The sequence below is a fragment of the Typopeltis vanoorti genome, chromosome 21, assembly GCF_054136105.1.
Source record: "Typopeltis vanoorti isolate ZY-2024b chromosome 21, IOZ_Tvanoo_1.0, whole genome shotgun sequence".
Taxonomy (NCBI): domain Eukaryota; kingdom Metazoa; phylum Arthropoda; class Arachnida; order Uropygi; family Thelyphonidae; genus Typopeltis; species Typopeltis vanoorti.
Genome location: NC_143569.1, coordinates 12198020 through 12219297, shown reverse-complemented (window position 1 = coordinate 12219297; position 21278 = coordinate 12198020). Strand labels below are relative to the sequence as shown.

The window sequence follows — 21278 nt, the reverse complement described above, 5'->3', positions numbered from 1 at the left end:
TAAAGTAAGTGTAGGTGACTTCAGGGTGCTTCTGGAAAATCAGGAAGTTTGGATGGTAAGACAAGGGATGTTGAATGATATAAAAGGCCGTGATTGGCTGGCAAAAGGCCCCTTTTTATTCAAATTTTTCTGGAGTCTTGGGAGGAGAAGAGTAGGGCGTCGTCTGGGAGATCTTGGGAAGTTCGCTGGTAGCTAACCCCAGTGCAGGGGGGGGGAGTCAGGAGAGACCATACTCCGAGATGTTCTTCAACGAAAGTACAGACCCACACGTATGCCGATATGATGAAACCGGAGCAGTTCCTTAAATTGCCAAAAAACTATATTACTTTTTCAAAGGAGAGAACTTGCAAGTTGACAACCTTCAAATAATACCCAATCACAGCTGCCTCGCAAGAATGAGGAAGGAACCAGCAGAACTCACCCATACCCCTAGGACTTTGCAAGATACTGAGAGCTAGTAAGTAGATTGCTCTATGTTACTGTACACGACTGTTTGTGTAGATAATCGATGCTAGTCCTGCTTATTCAACTATAGTACGTAGCAAAGAAGTTAGAGAGCCAACCATTAGTCTGTGTGTGCATAAATGAATGGTATAAGTTTGTATATTGCTTCTGTTAACTAACGCATAGAAAGTATTACCTATAATTTGTCTTAATTTTTATAAAATTGAATGCAAGGCTTTACAGGCTAAGGAATTTTCATGTGATATTAAGTTGAATGTGAGATTTCTTTGTTTAATGTCTCAGGTAATTAGCTTTACTTCACTAGAAACATAAATTAAATCAACTTTAATATATACTTTCCAATATTTCAGCAAAGTCACATTGCCATCTTCATGGGAACTTAAGATAAAGACACAATCATACAAGTACTACATAACAGCAAATGAGAAATGAAACGAGGAAGCTACCATTTTCCTAAAGTCCTGATGGTTCCCCCCTAGCGGACTATATTAGGTGTTCTTGGTCTTTGGGCTGAAGTTCTGATGTATGTTTCCCAAATTTGGGGCAGTCTCATGCATCCAAATTTGTTGAGGTTTGGCATGTTCCTAAGGGCTGAGGTTGATTCCATGAATAATCTTTCATATTTGAACTTGCTGCAGTGTATTACTGTGGCTTTCTTCCACCTTATTCTGTGGCAAGTATCCAGAGCATGGTCTGCAAGTCCAGAGTGGCTGTACTGGTGAAATCGGATGCAGTCCTTGTGTTCTGAGATTCTGATATTTGCTGTCTTGCCTGTTTGGCCAAAGTAGGACAATGTTCTGTCAATTCCTTAAATATTAATTATCATGTTTAACCAGCGTATAAGCCTTTCTACAAGAAGAAACAAATTGTGATTCAAGCATGTGATATGCCCATTGCTGTTTGTAAAATATTTGTCTTAGTTAAATTAAACATGTTTTGTTTTGGAAATAGCTTGCCTGATCCTTATTAACCAATGCACTGTCTCACAAAAACTAATCAGACCTGTGTGACCAAGGTAAAGTAACATCCACGACTGTACAATTCAGGGTTGCTTGAGATTAATGAACAAAGGGTTCTTATATGTGCTTAGCAGAAAAATTCTCATGTTTGTAATGAATAAAAAATTTACATAGTCCTTGATGGTGCAGTCATTAACTAATATAAATTTTTCAAGGGCTATTAAACATGAGCAATAGCAATCTAAATTGAGGATTTGCCCTTAACTAGAGGATTTTTTCCTTATTTTAAGACACTAGCACATATAAGGGTTTACCTTAAGAAGTTGAGAAGGGGGGGGGGGGGGGTAGGCAGACTAAGGTCAAGTTCTGGTATCAGACATGAATTTTAGGATTAGAACATTTTAGACAAAGATAGAGGTTACTGTCTCTGAAGGAATTAACATAAGCTCAAGCAGACATAGATATCAATAGACAATTACAAATGGCACAAGTTGACATTACAAATTAAATAAATATTTAATAAATATCTACAGCACTATGAGAGCTCTACTCCAATCATTTGGAATTAGTCCCTCTGTCCAGGCCTTCTGAACTATGCAGTGCAGCCACTGTAGGACCTTTAGACCTCCAAACTTGAGCATTTCTGGTCAAATATCTGCCGGTTCCAAATGGAACTTCAGGCTTCTGAAAGCTATTTGAGCAGGAAGCAAAACTTCCGCTCTCTCTCTCTCTCATACTGATAGAACAATGGTAATGTCTTCTAAGGATAAAGCAGGTCTCTTGGTATTAGTCCTTTAGGCCAAAAGAAATCTCATCCTCCTATTACATTTACTATTCACATACCTCCTCCAATCCTTTGTCAAGAGAACATCAGAAAAATACTTAAGGGCCTTGATACTAATAAGTCCCCTTGGCTATACGGTATCCCTCTAGTTCTGCTAAAAACTTTTGCTTCAGAATTATCACTCATCCTGTTTGGTTTCCTACTCATATAATGCTTACCCATGGAAGCAAGCTTTTGTCCAGCCCAACTCTAAATAGAGAAATGGGAGCTAGACCAACTACTGTCCCATTTCCTTCACCTCAATGCTCTCAAGTGATTGAGACAGTTATCAGCAACCAGCTTCTTAACTACTCAGATACCAATCACATACCGATTAGTCATTACCAATATTAATTCGACAATTCTCATTCTACAGCAGACCTCCATGCTAACCTCACCCACCTTTGGACATACACACATACCATGGATAAATATGGAGAAACTCATGATGACTCTTGATATTTCCAAGATGCTCCAAAATCAGCACTCATCCTATTTTGCTTTTACATGCTGTCATACTCATCTGGCATCTACCCATCCATCTCTAAAAAGGGAGACAAGAACCAAACCAACTACTGTCCCATTTCCTTCACCTCAATACTCTCAAGTGACAGAGGAAGTCATCAGCAACCAGCTTTTTAACTACCTGGAGACTAATCATTTATGAATCTTTCTGCCAAAAATAATACCAAACCTTTTCCAATAAGAAACAATTTTATATTTATTTCACCAGCATTTGAGGCATTAATACAAATATTAGCAACATTACATCACCACTTACAGGCATCAAAACCTAATCTTGTTTCCTAACACAACCTCAAACTTTACAGCCTTCATTTGCTGCCTTTATTGATCTAACCCTAACAATCCTGCTGACCTTTTTGAAAGAAATCACTAAAAATTGATTTTTTTTGCAGTGAGATTTCACAATTAGTGAAATTGTAAGATTGTGCACCTTGGAGACTTAAATGTGCATAACAAAAACTGGCTCACCCTACTCCAACTTCATAGATCGAGCTGGCAGGAAAGCTGAATCATTTGCCATCAGTTATGACCAAACACCAATAGTCAATCTACCCACCAGAATCCAGGACAATCCTCATCATTCTACCAACATTCTTAAACTATTCTTAACCAACTCTTCCTCCAAATATACAGTGGATGTCTACTCTGGAAACTCTGACCACATTTTATTTAAATCACCTTTGCTATAGTTCATCTTCCACAAAAACCAATCTCAGCTCCATACCCTATGGCGCTATAATTGTGCCAAATGGGATGATCTGCAGAATTCTTGCAGGAATTCTCTTTTTACACGATTTCGAAATAACACTGTTTAAAAAACAAAAGCAGTTCTATTTTTGCACAGTATATTTTGATTCAACATGGTTCAAATAGCACTTATTTTTAAAATTTTGGTTTGAATTCAGTTATGTTAAAAAGGGTATTTCCATTATAATTATCATTTCCTAGCCATATGTACTTAAACTTGAATTTTGGAGAACTCCCTCGATGTTTTAATAATAAGGATTACTCTACGCTACAGAATGTAGATAACTGTGGCAACAACAAAAAAATCAATTTTTGCAATTACGATTCCCCGAAGTTAAGCTAACAGATGATCCGTTATATTCGCTTGCCATTGGTTCCTGGAAGCAGAAGGGTGTTATGCTGATTCCTCGAAGTTAAGTTGGTCCGTTATGGGAGGCCCGCTTATATAAAGTTGTTTGGAAGGAGTTAAGCTGTTTTCTAAACAATCATTTCTTGTTTACAATTCGAAATGTTTACACGTCTTGTGCTTTTCACAAAAATTTTGTTTGTGCAAGAGTTATACAGGCATGTATTAAATTTTGAAGAAGGAAAAGGCCCTAGTGATGTGGATAGAAGATTGCTCACAAAAAGGAATACCTTTAGATGGAAATGTCATCAAACGGAAAGCATTACTGTTGTACAAACAGATTCAGGAAAACGAGCCAACAACATCCAACAACAATTGTGATTTTTCTGCAAGCACAGGTTGGCTTACAAAATTTCTCAAAAGATACATGCTCCATAATGTAAAAATAAAAGGAGAAGCCACATCTGCAGATGAGCCTGCAGTTAGGGAATTTCTTTCAAAACTGTCCAAAATTATTGAAAATGGTGGCTATTCTACTGATCAAGTTTGGAATGCAGATGAGACCGGGTATTGTTAGGAAAAAATGAAAAGTAGAACTTATATGGCAAAATCACAAAAGACAAAAGTGTTGGTGGCTTTAAAGTAACTAAGGATCGTGTGACTCTATTATTTTGTAGCAGTGCTTCAGGAGATCGTATATTAAAACTATTAAAACCATTACTCATTAATCGTTCCTAAGACCCTGGCAATGAAAGATGTGGATTTTAACATGTTACCAGTGCACTGGAAGGCAAACAAAAAAAGGTTGGGTTACAAGAGAAATTTTTAATGAATGGTTCCATCGATGTTTCGTTCCAGAAGTTAAAAGCAATTTGATGGAAAAAAATCTGGACTTAAAAGTTTTGATTACAGACAATGCACCTGGCCGTCCTGTTTTAGAACACCCGAATGTGGAATTTTGTTTTCCGTCACTTAATACAACATCCTTAACACAACCACTAGTCCAAGGTGTAGTCACTATCTTCAAAAAACTTACTACATAAGAACAACATTCCAATACATTTGGGATAAACTAGATAAAGCATAATTTACTGACAGTTATTGATTTGTGGAAGAAATTTTCTATTTTGGATTGCATCAAACTTGCTAAGTTGACATTATCAGAATTCATCATCATCATCATGCATATCAAGGATTTAGGCCTAGCATGGCCTGTTCCGGCCTCAGAAGTCATCGTTGAATCGTTTAACAGGACGTCCTGGTTTTCTTTTTCCTAAGCTTGTACTTTAAGGCTTGTTTTGGTAATCTTTCTGTTTTCATTCTTTGAACATGTTCCATCCATTTATGTTTATATTTTTAAATTTTTCTATTACTGGTTCTTGGTTTAATTCTTTCATAATTTCTTCGTTTCTTTTGTGATCAAACTTTGCAGTTTTTCTCATAAACTTCATTTCTGCTGTTGTTAATCTTTGTTTGTCTTTTTGTTTTATTCTCCAGATTTCGCTTCCATACATTAAGACTGGTAGGGCTAATGTATTGTATACTTTTAGTCTGGTTTGTTTTTGAACTAGGTTTGGTTTAAATATAGAATTAATTACACCTGTTATTTTTAAATATTTTGCAATTTTTAAGTTTATATCTTTTTCAATTTCATATGTGATCATACATCCTAGGTAATTAAATGAATTCACCTGTTTCTAAGATCTTATTATCTATTACTATTTTTGTTCTTGCTGGATCTTGTCCTTTAAAGGCCACAGTTTTTGATTTTTCTGTTGATATTATCATATCATAATCTTTGGATATCTCATTTAAATCTAAAATAGCTTTCTGTAGTTTATCTTCAGAATTTGTAATTATTATTTGGTCGTCGGCAAAGAGGAGAGTGTTTAAGTTTACAGTAGAAGAAAGTTTAATTCCTTGATGTAAATTTTTATTCCATTTTATTATTATTTCATTTAAGTAGATATCAAAAAGAGTTGCTGAGAGGGGACATCCCTGTGGGACCCCTTGGTTTATCTCTCTTGTATATGATAGCTCGTGATTTAATCTTATTTGTATTCGATTATTTTCATATATACTTGTGATAGCTTTTAGAATATTATTTGGTATTTGTCTTTCTTTTAATATGTTAAATAATATGTTTCTTTTAACTTTGTCAAATGCTTTTTCAAAGTCAATAAATGCAATATGTGTTTCTAAATTGTATTCTCTTCTTTTCTCTATTATTAATTTTAGGCAAAAGGTCGGGTCTATACACGATCGTCCTTTTCTAAATCCATTCTGTACTTCTAAAATAAAGTTCTTGAAATATTTCATTAGTTTGCTATTTAAGATTCTGCTATATATTTTGTAACAGGAATTTAGTATACTGATACCTCTATAGATTTTAGGGTCATCTCTATTACCTTTTTTAAAGATAGGAATCACAATTGCTTTTTTCCTTTCTATTGGGGGGGATACCAGTTGAATAAATTTTATTTAAGAATAATAAGTCTTTCTTTGAATCTAGTTCCTGTATATTATCAGAATTGAAACCATCAATTTTAAATGAATGCAGGAAAGATACTGGGCCAGAATGTGTGAAAAAGAAAAACCTCGTACCTTTGCATACAACTGAATATCCCAATATCATCAGATTAGCACATGCAGTTGGTGGAAGAGGATTTGATAATTTTTCGTCTGCAGATATTAAAGAATTGATGATTGACGAGGCTGTTAGTGATGACAAAATAATAGAAGTTGTCCTTGAGAATCCTGATGAAAAAGAAAAAAGTGATGATGATGATGAAGAACAAGTGATTCCACTCACTGCAGATTAATTAAAGAAGGGCTTCAAATGGCTAATAAATTACAGTCATTTTCTTAGATTCGTGTTCCTGTTCCTGTTCAACATGTCGGCCAATAAATGGCAGTTTTACAAATTATCCTTCATAGCACCCTACAGCCATGTTCAGTGAGTATGGCGGTTCGGTCAACCACTACAGGTAGAACCTGCAGTCAACTTCCTGACTGCAGGTGCTACCTATACTTCAATCTCAGTAATGTATCAGTGATTGCTGACCTGGTATAGTCCAACATTTGTCAACAATTTGTGAACAGACAGGACTGCAACATGGCATCCTATCATAATGCCTTTTCCTCCAATTTATGCATGCTATAAAGAGGAACAGAAAGTAATAAATTTTTTGAACTGCATTTTTAATATAAACTTTATTAAAGAAAAATTAACATTATTCAATTATATAATCGCCATCGTTAATTATAACCTTATTCCAACGATCTACTAAGTTTAGAATTCTTTTTTGAAAAAAATTTTTTCTTTGGAGGCAAAAAATTATATCAAACTCCTTCGGACATCATCTTGCGAACAGAGGGTTTTATTTCTTATGCTGTGTTCTAAGGACCCGAATAAGTGATAGTCACTAGGGGCAATATTCGGCAAATATGGAGGATGTGGTAGAAGTTCCCATCCTAACTGCCTAATTTTTTCTTGAGTCATTCTTGCAGAATGTGGTTTTGCATTATCTTGCTGCAAAATTACCCCTTTTCGATTGACAAGCGCAGGACGTTTGATTAACAATGCTTGATGTAATCGCTCTAATTGTTCACAGTAGATGGCTTCTGTGATAGTCTTACCTTGTTCCATGAGTTCGTAATGAATAATTCCATGAATATCCCACCAAACGCACAACAGAACCTTTTGTGGATGAAGTCCATCTTTAGGTGTTGGAATTGGAGTTTGATTTGGAGAAAGCCACTGTTCGTCACCAGTTACGACTCGTTCCAAAAAGGGGTCATTTTGTTGTCTGGTCAACAATGAATTGCAAATCACCCGTCTCTGTGCTTTATTGTTTTCTGACAGTTCATGCAGTACCCATACACCCTGTTTAAGAACCTTGCCACTCTTATGTATGTGCTCTTGGACAGTTGACCATGATGAATTAAGTTTCTCTGCTAATTCTTGTATGGTTTGTTTTGGATCTGATTCAACGAGTCTTAAGAGCATCGTCATCTAGAGGAAGAGGTCTTCCAGATCGAGGACGATCAGAGAGATCAAAATTTTTTTCTGCAAATCTCCTAAACCATCACTGACATTTGTTAACCTTCAATACATCTCCATAAGTTCAGCAAATGATTTTGGTAGCCTCGGTAGCATTCTTTTCTTGGTGAAACAAAAACAGCATACAATGATGTAAATGGTGCTCTTCAACTTTAAAGTCCACCATATTAAAAAAATAATCTAAAATTAAGAAAAACAGATTTTTTAAATAGAAAAGTAATACTAATATTTAAATAAAAATCAAATTTAATAATTTATGTGTTATTTAAGAAAAAACATTCGGCTAAAAATGACCTATTAAAAATAATTGATTACTTTCCGGTCCCCCTTATACAAACAGGTGACTTGTTACAGCATGATGAACTTTGCCTATAGGGGTTTACTGACTTCTTTCCAAGCAGTGTGTGTGTGTGTGTATTTATGCAATGGATTTACTCCATTAAATGATATAATTGAAGAAACTTAAATGACTAAAAGCTGAGCGATAATAATATAGAAAAAAAAAAACTTATTTGGAATGGACAACTAGTTTTGTCTATCTAAAAGAAATACTCGGGCGCATAATATGAAGAGAAATATAAAACATTCATTACAAGGGAACAACAGTTATACATTAACTTTCAAATGGATTGCTGACATTTGAAGGCATTATGGATCTCACAGTATTGATAAGTGTTAGATCCTAAATGAAGGAATCTTGGAAAAAAATCATTCATTTAGTGTCTAACATATAAAAATTGCAAACATAGAGAAATACCTGCACATCAGTTGTAATTAAAAGTGAAACTTCCTCACTTTATGTAAAAATTTGTATTCTTTATTTAAGCACCTTATATTTATGCTATTGTGATTAAATTTGAGATTTCATTTTTTGTATTTCTTAAAAAAAGTGGGATAATGTGAATTAAATTTAAGTCTTACTTAAGCTATGTAAAATCTATTGAGAGTCATCATAAAGCTGTTAAGTATTAATTCCTGGAAGGCCTAAAGTTACACGCGTACAGCGTAACGCTGGCAGGTATAGCTTATTCGGAAAATCATGTAACCATGTATTCCATGAATCCGAGTATATCAGCATCGTAGAAACGAAGGATAAGCCAAAGGGTGAAATTAGTAAGGATTGTGTGCAAAGAGGGGCTGAAAAAGAGGGCGCTCTATAGGAGTATAAAAGGGGGTTGAGCCTGGAACACAAGGCTTTTTCTTGATCTCTTGTTGCATCGTTTTCCTGTTGGGTGGTTCAGAAGTTGGCGGGCAGTTTCACGTGGGGGGGGGGGGATTGAAGTCTGTGTCGGGCAGCGAGCATTCGTAAAGAAATGAAGCTCGATTCTATGCAAAGCTGAAGGGAAAAGTTCCAGTCCTAGCAGAATCAGGCCGTCGCTGAAAAGCCCCATTGAGTTGTTCCTGAAACGCGAAGATTTTGAGTCCGTTTCCGGCAGAAAGAATGAAGATAGCGTAACCCCTATGTTGGCGTAAAGACAGCCAAAATAGATGAGAAATATCCAGACAAATATGTGGTGCAGAACAATGTGGGAAAAAAGTCAGTAAGGTGCTATAGCTCTAATTTTGTGTGAATGTTCATTAGAATAAAGAAGATTGTTTATGATTGTGAAATTAAGAACTTTATAGTAAGGAACTCTGTGGACAGTTAATATTTAGAAAGTTAACCTCGTTTGTGAGTAAGAAGAATTGTTTAGGAGAAATCTTTTGTAACTTGTATGCAATAGGATTAACTTGATGTGATATGAAAGGTAGAATTTAGTGTCTCAGTAACATTAGAATGGTTGATAGTTTGTTCTTACGAGAAATACTACTGAAAGGAATATGCTTAACTTAACATCGTTTACTTTTTATCCCAATGTGTAATTACTGTGTTTAGCATGCATTATAAGTTTTAACTAGTTTTGAATGTGTTAATCTCTTAGTTCGAGTTTATTTAGTATTGAGCATAATTAAGTGTATGAGTTTGTAATATGTATTAGATATTTCCAATAAACATGTCATATTTTCCTGAACCTGAGTCATGCCTGATTACGATTCCAAATTACCACTTATAAAAATAGAACCTATTTTGGCGGGAAGGATTTAGTGAGAATATAAATACAGATTTAGGTCACAACTGCAATAATCTAGATCTATATGGCAGTTAAGTAAGATATTGGGTAAGAAAGCTAAGAATCTAGTATTGTCTCCCTGAGCAAGGATCTTTTCTGCTATAGGATACTGGCTGGCGCAGCAAAATATAAATTTGCCAGTATCCGAAGAGGAAATAATCCTAGATATAAAAATAAGAATAAAGAGAAGAGAAGAAAGAATAAATAATGAAAGATAAATATATAACAATAGAGCAGCCGGTAGGATTATGATTGTATAAGGTTTAGGTAAGAAAGGATAGATATAAGTAAACAACTAAATGAGTATAAAGATATAATTAAGTATAGAAACATCAATATAAAAAGATAGAAAAACATCGATATAACAAATTAAACATTGGTAAACTTTTTAACACAAGCCTGTTCACGTGGGAATGATCTCGCACACGCTAAAGTTGGATTCCTGAGGAATAATAATCAGAGAGGTCATACTTAGGTTAGTATTAAAGTGGACTGGATTGAGGACACTTTCTGTCAATTCAATAATTATTTCCTCAAGCTCATCATATGATCTAGAAACGTTTTCTGGTATTTTTCCACAAAAATATCACATAGAATAAGAAATGATTTTTTTTTTCCAACTAGTTTCATGGAAATTCTTTTGTCTCACTTCATCAGGATAATTACATAAATAAACCAAAAAAAAATATTTTCCTAGTTTTTTGGTTTATGTAATTATCCTGCAAGTCTGAAAAATTCCATGACTAAATTGAATAATTGTTGTAATAGATATGGTATGAAGGTCAGCAATAAAAGACAAAGACAATGAAAATGGAAATAGGCAGAAGCAATGAAAATATCAACTGCACTGTGAATGGAGAACCTGTAGAACAAGTAAAACATTTCGGCTACTTGGGCACGGTTTTTAGCGAAGATGGTAAATTAAATATGGAAATAGGCAACAGAATGAACAAAGCTGGTATGGTAGGAAATCAACTGAATAAATTTATATGGAATAAGATAGAAATTAGTCGGAACACTAAATTAGCTGTATACAAGGACAGTGTTTAAACCAATTTTAACTTATGGATCTGAGAGCTGTGTTAGAAGTAAAACACTTGACCAAAAACTAGAGACAGCAGATATGAGAGTCCTGAGGAAGATTAGGGGCATGAACAGATCGCATCAATGGCAATATCATATTAAAAACAATGATATTATGAAAGAACTTGATATTGTTAGCATCCAGGAATGTATTAGCAAAGCTAATCTCAGGTGGTATAGTTACTTAAACACAGAATGGGAGAGGAAAGATTAGCAAAACAAGTGTTCTCTGCCAGTTGGCAAGAAAAGATCCAGAGAAAGACCATGATATAGGTGGATTGATACAGTAAAAAAAGTGCCTTAGAAGATAGAAATATAAAATCTGATAATGTCAGAGTTTTGACAGGTAACAGATTGATTTGAAGGAAATTTGTAGATAGGAAGTTAGTAATGATATAAATTTTTCATGTAGTACTATCATATCCTAAATTTACACCCCTTGAGGGTATATGTGAGGAATTTGATGATGTAATTATCCTGATGAAAGTGAAACAAAAGAATTTCCACAAAACTAGTTGAAAAGAAAAAAAGGAATCATATTCTATGTAAAGTGGTGGCTGTAGTTTTGTCAACCATGTCTCCAACATGCTCCTCTATACACAGTTGAATAGATTTTTCCATCTGATATGGCACTGAAGTTACACCGAAGATGATAAATGCCTGGTTAGATTGTGGACCAATCTTCCCCATAATTATCACTTAAATATTGTTGGTTATTCATAACAATGCTTCATAGTATAAAGAGTACCAAGAGACAAAGAACATAATTCATCGAACTTACTAAAATCTCACTGCTTTTCTACCCAGGATCTTCAGAGCACAAATAACTGTGACAAGCACACCCTCAAGTAGATAGTTGTAGAAACAATTCAAATTGTAAGAGAAAGAAAATTAATGTCCCAACAAGGAGCCCTTCTAGGGACTTTCTTCTTCTTCAAGTGTCATCTCCTAGAAGGAGGTTGGCAACCATGTCACGGAACCTTTTTCTTTCTTTTGCTGCTTTGGAACATTTATGGTAATTCAAGCCAGTCCAGTCCTTAATGTCTTCAAACCACATTCTCCTGGGTCTACCTCTCCCTCTTTTTCCATCCAATTTCCCTTCTAATATTAATTTCTGAATGCCTTCTTGTCTAGTTAGATGTCCAAAATATTTAAGTTTTCACTCCTTAATTATTTTCATTAATGTTCTTTTCATTTTTGCTTTCTTTAAAACATCTTTGTTTTTCATTTTCTCTGTCCATGGTATTTTCAACATTCTTCTGATGGCCCACATTTCGAAAGCTTCTAATTTTTTCTCTGCTTCTTTATTTAGAGGCCAAGTTTCACTGTTGTAGAGAAGGCTTGACTAGATAAGATATAGCATTTTATTAATCTTTTTCTTGTGTCTATATTAATATCTCTGGATGTTAGAACAGTTTTCATATCAGTAAAGGCTTTTCTTGCTATCTTTATTCTTCTTTTTTATTTCTTTAAGGGAATTTCCTCTGTCTGTAAACATTTGTCCCAAATATATAAAAGACTGAACCTGTTCAATTTTCTTTTTGTTAACAGTTATGTTCAGTTTCTTATTTATTGGTTCTTTTGAAATAATCATTCACTTTGTTTTCTTTAGATTAATAATTAGTCCCATGTCTAAGCTTCTGTTGTAAATTTCTGTGATTAAGTTTTGAAGATCGTCTTCAGATTAAGCTATAAGAACTGTGTCATCTGCATACCTGAAGTTGTTGAAGTTCCTACCTCCGACTTTTACACCCTTCAGTTCTGAAATATTTTTAAAAACTTGCTCACTATATATATTGTACAATAAGGGTGATAAGACACATCCTTGCCTTACTCCTTTTTTGATTTCAGAGTTGCCAGAATATGTATTTTTATATCTTATTGAGGCCATTTGATTCCAGTATATATTTGTAATTATACGTAGATCTTTTCCTTATTCTGTAGGATATGTATTAATTTCTTGTGATCTATTGAATCAAATGCTTTGGTGTAATCAATAAAACAAAGATATATGCTTTTCTGGTTGTCAAGGCTTCTTTCACATAATGTTTTCAAATTGAAGATTCCTTCTCTTGTACCTTTGTCTTTTTGAAAACCTGATCGAGTGTCTTCTATTTCTGCTGACAAAGTGCCTTTTATTTTCTTTCTAGGATTATTCTCAGTAGTAATTTTGTAACATGGCCTGTTAAACTTATTAGTCTATATTCTGTACATTCAAAAGTTCTTGGAATTTTGGGAATAGTGACAAAGATGGATTTCCTTAGATCATCAGGGATGTATCCTGAATCATAGATGTGATTAAAAATAACTTTTAGGTCATTAAGTGTGTTTTCATTTACTTTCTTTAACAATGCAATAGGGATATGTTCAGGGCCTGGTGTTTTACCTGTTTTCATTTGACTTAGAGCGTATTCTATTTCTTCATATGTAATTGGTTCACCATCCATATTTTGTATATCTGGTGTGTCTGTGCGATCAGAGTCAAACAGTTCTTTTCCATATTCTTTCCATCTTTTTATGATATCTTGTGTCTCTAGTAGCTTTTTCCATTTTGATCTTTTATACAAGGATTATGGTTGAAATTTTTCTTTTTATTTGTCAGGAGACTTGGATTGATTTATGCATTTCTTTACTATTGTGTTTCTTGTCCAGTTCCTCTATTTCTTTACATTTTTCATTTAGCCATTTGTCTTTAGCCTTCCTGCATTCATTTTTTATAATTTTACTGAGTATTCTATACTGTTGGGTACTTTTCTTTTTTCGTCTTTAATTCATAAGTTCTTTAATTCAAATAGTCATGACTTATTTTTCACGGTATTAACACCACCACAAACACTTTTAACAACAAAGATGTTTTATTAACGCTAAGAGTTAAAAGTGTTTGTGGTGTTGTTAATACCATGAAAAATAAGTCATGAATAACCATCAACACCTAAGCTTATCTGTTAGAATCATAAGTTCTAGTATTAATTCAGTCATCCAGGGTTTTTTCTTATTGTATTTAATTTTTGGGATAACCTCGTTAGCTGTCTTATATATTGCACTTCTAAAATTTGACCACCTGTTTTCAATTTCTCTGTGTTACAAAGTATATTGTCTTCTGTTTTATATCCTATATGATCTAATTTCTTCCTAATTTCTGTGCTAAACACCATTATGTTGTCAGGTATATTCAGAGCTGTGAAGTCAAGTCTTTCAGTATGGGTGTTTTTAGAAATGTTTTTTAGTTTAATTTTTAAAGTGGACACAACAGGGTTATGGTCTGAACCTATATCAGCACCTGGGTATGTTTTTATGTTAGTTATATTATTTTTGTATCTATTATTTATCATTATGAAATCTATTTGGTTTCTTATATTTATCTGGGTTTGTCCAAGTATACAGTCTGTGCTTTGGATGTTGTAAGACTTTGCAAGTATTCATTATGCACAAGTTGTTTTGAATGCAGAATTGTATCAATCTCTCACCTCTTTCATTTCTGTCGCCTAGTCCAAATTTTCCATCAATTGGATTTTCTTCCCCTTCTCCAACCTTTGCATTCAAGTCACCCATCACTATGAGTATCTCATTTGATTGTACATATTCTATAGATTTTTGTAAGTTATTATAAAAATCTTCTATTTCTTCATCATTGTGAGTCATCGTAGAGGCATAAACCTGGATAATTATGATGTTAAAAGGCTTTGCGGCTAATTTAATAAGTATTATTCTTTTGTTTATGGGTTAAAGATGTCTTTCTTAATCATGAAACCCACTCCATATTCATGCTTCTCTCCACCAGAATAAACAAATGTAAATCCATCTTTCTCTAGTTTTCCCATGTTAGGCCATCTTGTTTCACTAATTCCCATCACATCAACTTTAACTTTAAGTCTTTTTATTTCCTGTATAAGGTTGTCAAAATTCCCTAGTTTATATAATGTTCTCACGTTCCAAGTTCCAATTTTCAAGACTCTGTTTCTTGTTTTCAAACGAGGAATATCAGATGCCAACCTTCCTTTCGGATTTAAGTTGACATCGTCATAGAGTGCACTTGCAGCGCTCGTTTTAATCACAGTTTCAGTGTCTTCTTCTTCCCTGTAACTATTTACAGCTTGGCATGTTGCAGAGGTTCCAACTTCCAAAGCATAGCTTGTAAAATATTTCCGTTTCTCCATGGTTCTAGGGACTAGATAACCATAAAATTAATTTGGAGAAGTCAGGTTTTATATCATCCCAGAATGATTATCTCCACATCTTTGGCAAGTTAATGTACTCATACTTACTGAAGTTGGGAAAGGAGGGGTGAAAGTATTTCATAGCCGATGCAATTCTAAAAATATTCATGCAGACCTACAGCAATTTCTATGCATTACAGGTCTCTTCTTCCATTTAATCCTGTGTGAATAAATATCCAGGGCATGTATGCCAGTATCAACTCATACTTAGCCCACCTACAGTACATTTAGTACCATGGATGGACTGAGAATTTTTTTCTATTTTCATTAATTGTTACAATTTTTTGTTCTTTTTATTTATTTATTTTTTACTTGAAACCCTGATCTAGTGAACTAAACATGGAACTTTTTTTTCGAACCACTACGGGCTTCCAAGAAGCAGAACGGTAAGTAGTCTCACATCAGATAATGAAATTCACCTCCCATCTGAAGTCAATCACTAACATCTATACCCATGGCAGGATTCGAACTTGAAGCATATTAGTGGAAGAGCAGATATACCAACTGCTCAGCTAACTAGGCTGGTATAATGCCAGAAAACACATGCATGTGAATGGTTGTTGCTCTATAGAAGAAACTACTGCTAGGTTACAGTCATATGAATTGCCTGGAGATACAAGCACATCCACAGTATACTTACAAAGAGGAAGAGATCAAGAATGTTTGGAGACATGTTTTGTGACAATTTGCAAGAAATCACTGATGATAACAAATACCTCAGCAATTCTACCTGCTGGAAAAGGAAGGACAGATGAAGTTATGAATATTTCCAAGGAAGATAACTTCACAACTAGGAAAGCTGAAGTGAAGAAAATGAACATTTATTAAAAAGGATATCAGAAAGTTCAGAATAGCTGGTGGCATTACGGGAGCAATAAATACAGCAAAAGACTGACTGAAAGGGACATTTTTAGCAAGTAGTGAATAAATAGAATCAATTATCTGAAAATGTGGTGAATGCTGTCAGTAAATCACAGACAGACAGGATGTCGAGTGAGTTAATATGAGGAGAATTACATTGAATATTAATACTCAACAGAACACCCAATGATAAAATTAGAAATCTTAAGGCTTACCCTTTTTTCTCTGAGTTTTTCCATGCGGCTGAATATTTTCAATAGTAGAAGCAATTTCTAAATGTTCATTAACTTCCATATTATCCTAATATAATTAATAAAAACATACTTGTATAAAATATCAATTAACACTATAAAATCATATTAAATAAAAAATAAAAATAAAATAACAATAAACTGCATATACAGTAATCCCTCAATGTGATTAATAGCATCCAGAGAAAATAGTGCTTGAAACAAAAATCATACTAATCAAATAATATTCAGTGTAAAAAATAATGTTCATCCATGGACTTTAAAAAATTCAGTAAATATTTTAAATTGCTTTAATGTTTTTAATTGATAATTGTGAATGAGAATAAAAATGAATGCAGTAATTAAGTTTATTACTTACAATAGAAAATATAAGAAAATTAATCGTAACAAAAAAAATTCCCATAGAGCAGTTTGAACCACCTTTTTTTTTTTCTTTTTCTCAGCATATGATGGTAGCATGTAATACTTTCTCAATTTCAGCAGGCTTGCATACTTCTCTCAATGTTATGATTAGCATGCAATTCAATAAGTTGTTTAAATTCAAACAATGTTTTTAAATTCTATGTTTCTGAAATGGAAACAGTGCATCTAATTCTTTTATAATCATCTGGTTTTTTCAAGAGTTTGTACCTCTGACTCATTCCCAAATCTCTAGCTATTTTCACTTTACTATCATCACATTTAAATCTTTTCATTACTTCAAATTTCTCTTCTGAAGTAATCACCTTTTGCTTTGTTTTATCACCAGCACTGTTCATTTCATTTTTCCTGTTATCCAAAATCAATAAGGAATATTACTAAATTTTTAATTTAAAATGTACTGTCACCACAAAAGGACAGAAGATAGTGCAAATTGTGAATGTGGGTGCCAAAAGATGTTATTTTTGGAAGTCTTTAGTGTCAATTAAGTTATTCTTTCTGTATCATTATATTAATAAGTGTTTGTGTGATTAACTGTAAAGGTAGTGTTTAATTTTCTGATTTTTAAAGATTTAATATTTGTTTTCTTGTAAACTGCATTGTGTGGCATGATACTGATGTGCACAACAATGGTGGGTAAATTTAACAGGAACAATTATGTTCACTGCAGCATGTGTGAAATGTATGATATAGGCAGAAGAGATTTTTGGAAGGAGAATAAAACTGGAGAATGTGCTTGTCGAAAGTGTTTCGTGAGCAAATGCCAGAAGTGTGAAGGAGTAAGAACAGTTATAGCAGTGAGTGAGTTGAAAGACAAAATGTGTGATAATGCAATTGGCATAGTTAGTGTTGCAAGCAGTATGAGTAACTGTATGAATGACATGGTGTAAAATGAAGAGAATAACCAGAAGGTAATGGAAAAGATTGTGCGCTTACAGAGTTCTTCACAGAACAAAACATGAACTAAGATAAAGGATGTCAGTGATGCTGTAAGGATGTTATAAGCTAAAAGAGATATTTATTTTGGCTGGTACAAATGATTTAGCAGGTGACAAGAGTGGAATGCGAGAAGGCATGAAAGAGTTGTTAGTGCATGAGAAAAAGAAGAGTGAGAAAGTAAGAGTCTGTTGCCATGGTAAGTGGGACAGTGATCACATGATACAAAATGTAGCACCCCAGGTTAACTTTAGTGGGTTAAGTAACACAAGGTATAAAGCAGGTTGTCGGATGAGGGGGGGGGGGTATTGCAGTTTATGTATACTAATACCAGAAGTAATCGAAATAAGACTGAGGAGTTTTGGCATTGGTAAGCACAACTTCATGAAAAATTATAGGCAATAGTGAGATGTGGTTGACTGAGGTTGGTACAGTCGTAGGAATTAAACCCAAAGACTAGGAGTATATCACAGAGGCAATGATTCAGAGAGCAGTTCACTTGAAGCTATCTGCTGTGAGATAGAGGCCAACAGGACTAAATATGTAATTGGTTGCTGCTATAATCCAGGGGTATATGTGAGAATGTCGATGACATGCACCCACAACTTAGCACAATGAGTACACGTCAAGTAAGGATTATGGAGAATTTCAACTATGGGGACATAGATGTCGATGACATGCACTCACAACTTAGCACAATAAGTACACGTCAAGTAAGGATTATGGAGAATTTCAACTATGGAGACATAGATCGAAGAGGAATGGTCACAGGCAGGGAAGGAAATGGAATTTATACAGCTGCTGAGATTTAATTACCTGAAGCAACATGTAATGGAGGGGACAAAAGGTTCAAGAGTGCTGGATCTGATCAATGCATCACAGAACTTAACACTAACCAATCCAACTATGCTTCCTCTGCTTGGAGAAAGTGATCATGTAGTACTGACCTGGGAGATTGCCAGACATGCAAAATTTTCTGCTAAACAGGAGAATTACATAGCAGGTGATTATGACAAGCTGAGGAAAGACCAAAGGTGACCCTTTGGTTGAAAAGACCAAAGGGTCAGCTATATCAACTGAGCTACAGAGGCTCACAAACCATCTTACTCCCAAAATAGTCAAACACTGTTGATCAAGCATCAAATGTCTATCACTTACAAAATGTCCATGTCTTGGATCCAAAGCACTATAAACTAGACTACTGTAAAACTTTGAAGTTTTGTTTTTACTGATAACCTACTGTCTTTTCTTAACTTTCTATAATTTTCTCAAGCCATCCTACTTCATTTCTCACTTTGCCAATATTAATTATATAGCTGCTTGCTCTATAATACAGGTTAACCAAGTATATCAAAATCGCGTTAATCAAATATAATAATCAATGGTAAAAAGTACAATTCATCCATGCTCAATTACTGTATTAACAGTTCGTTTTATATGGTACTCTTTTAGGAAAGATTAAAAATGAATGCAAAGCAAATGTTTAATAAATAGTTATTAAAAATTTGCCTTTTTAATAAATAGTTATTAAATATGAACCTACATTGCTGCTTAAGTGATTCTAAGCTGCAAAATATTCCATCCAGTTCTTTGACTGTTATCTCCTTTGGCACCTCATCTTCACATTCCATTTGTTCGTTGTCTTCATATGCGCATTGTTGTTCAATTTCAAGAAGATTGTTGTCACTGAAATCATTTGAATTTGAATCCAATAATTCTTTAACATCTTCTACATCAACACCATCAAAACCAAGGTCTTCACCACTTGCAACGATTTCTTCAATCACGTTATTCACAGAATCTTGAAACCAATCTAAGTCATTAGCGCATTCTGGCAAAAGGTTTTTCCAAACAGCTTTCATGCAGCTAGAAGACACTTGCTCCCACGAGTCATGAATGTTTTCAATTGCGTATTTAATGTTAAATTTTTTCCAAAATTCTTGGTGCATAATCGCATTTTCTCCCATTGTTTCTACTGCCTTTGAGAATGTCTTTTTAAGAAAATAGGCTTTGAAAGTTGCAATGATGACCATGTCCATAGGTTGTAGCAATGATGTCGTATGTGGTTGGAAAAATAAAACTTTCACATTCTTGCACAGATCATTAAGAGAATTTGGATGACCAGGTGCATTATCTAAAAGCAAAAGTGCTTTGAAAGCTAAGTTATCTCTCTTGCAATTGTAAGGCAAAAATAAGACTTAAACCAATCTTCGAATAGATTTTGGGTAACCCAAGCCTTCTCATTCGCCCGCCAAAATACAGGTAGAGTTTTTGTTACATCCTTTTAAAGCCCTTGGGTTCAATAGACAAGCAGCGGCTTCAATGTAAAATCTCTATTAGCATTCCCTCCAAGCATAACAGTTAAGTGATCTTTTGATACTTCATAGCCAGGCTGCGCTGCTTTTTTTGATATAAAAGTTCTAGATGGCATTTTTTCCAAGAGGCCAGTTTCATCTACATTGAAAATTCGGCAGTAATCGTAATCATTTTCTTCGATAATTTTCTGCAGCTCAGCAGGAAATGTAGATGCATCTTCATCGGCACTTGCAGCTTCACCTGTTATTTTCACATTCTTTGTCCAGTCCTAGATTTAAAATTTTCAAGCCGGCCTTCGCTAGCTGCAAATTTTAAATTGTTCTCTTTATATTTAGTCTCTTTAAGTCTTGAAAACAGGCTTAGAGCTTTGACTGTGATGTTATAGGCACTAATTGGAATTTTCTTTTGATTGCAGTCTCCAGCCAAATAATCAACAGATCTTCCATTTCAACCATTATAGCACTCCGGTAATGTGTGCATTGCATAGTTGCAGATGTAGATGTAAGTATGCAATTTGCCTTGCTCACAATACTCATCAGCTTTGGATAAAATAGTCCATATTGTAGACTCGCTTCTGATCTTACTTTTACTTTCACCATGTTTAAATCTTTTAATTATATCAAGTTTTGTATCTAAGGTAATTACTTTCCTCTTCTTTTTTTTCACTTAATGACCTGGTTGTGGGATTGCTCTTATTATTCGACATGATTAATGGGCTGTAAAATTTACGAAGGACGTAATTTGTAAATACGTACAGCAGAACAACTGGAGCTTGTAATACATCCACTCTTAATGCTGGCAGCGAAGGAACTGGCTGACACTCAGCCTCTGGGAGCATGACTGCATGGGAGGAATGACATCACGCTCACGACACAAGGCCTGCATGTTTTTGCGTGGTAAATTTAAAAGTGCATTAATCGAAACTCTTGCCGCATATATCAAGGGACTGTTGCAATTAGTTTTGCTGCGTTAATCAAATCATACATTAAGCAAGAGATACCTGAATATAAAATATAAGATATCTAAAATAACTAAAAGCCTTGCTCTATAATACATCCTTTAAGAATGGCCAAGGATCAATCTTCATCACTTGTTTTCATTGTTTTCCTTGGCTTTCTCAATGATAATCAAACCTGACCAACTCACATCATCAAA

The 21278-nt window shown here is 34.3% G+C and overlaps 1 protein-coding gene across 4 annotated transcripts in view; it reads right to left on the bottom strand.

Moving 5' to 3' along the window:
- The window catches only part of LOC150094624 (ATP-dependent RNA helicase DDX54), a 350258-nt gene that overhangs the window by 291772 nt on the left and 37208 nt on the right, over window positions 1-21278 (bottom strand). For all 4 annotated transcript variants that reach the window (XM_090411066.1, XM_090411065.1, XM_090411067.1 and 1 more), the window contains exon 2: window positions 16416-16500. In XM_090411066.1, the coding sequence (XP_090267192.1) occupies window positions 16416-16494 (79 nt within the window). In that variant the 5' untranslated portion in view covers window positions 16495-16500. The remainder of the gene's footprint in view (window positions 1-16415; window positions 16501-21278) is intronic.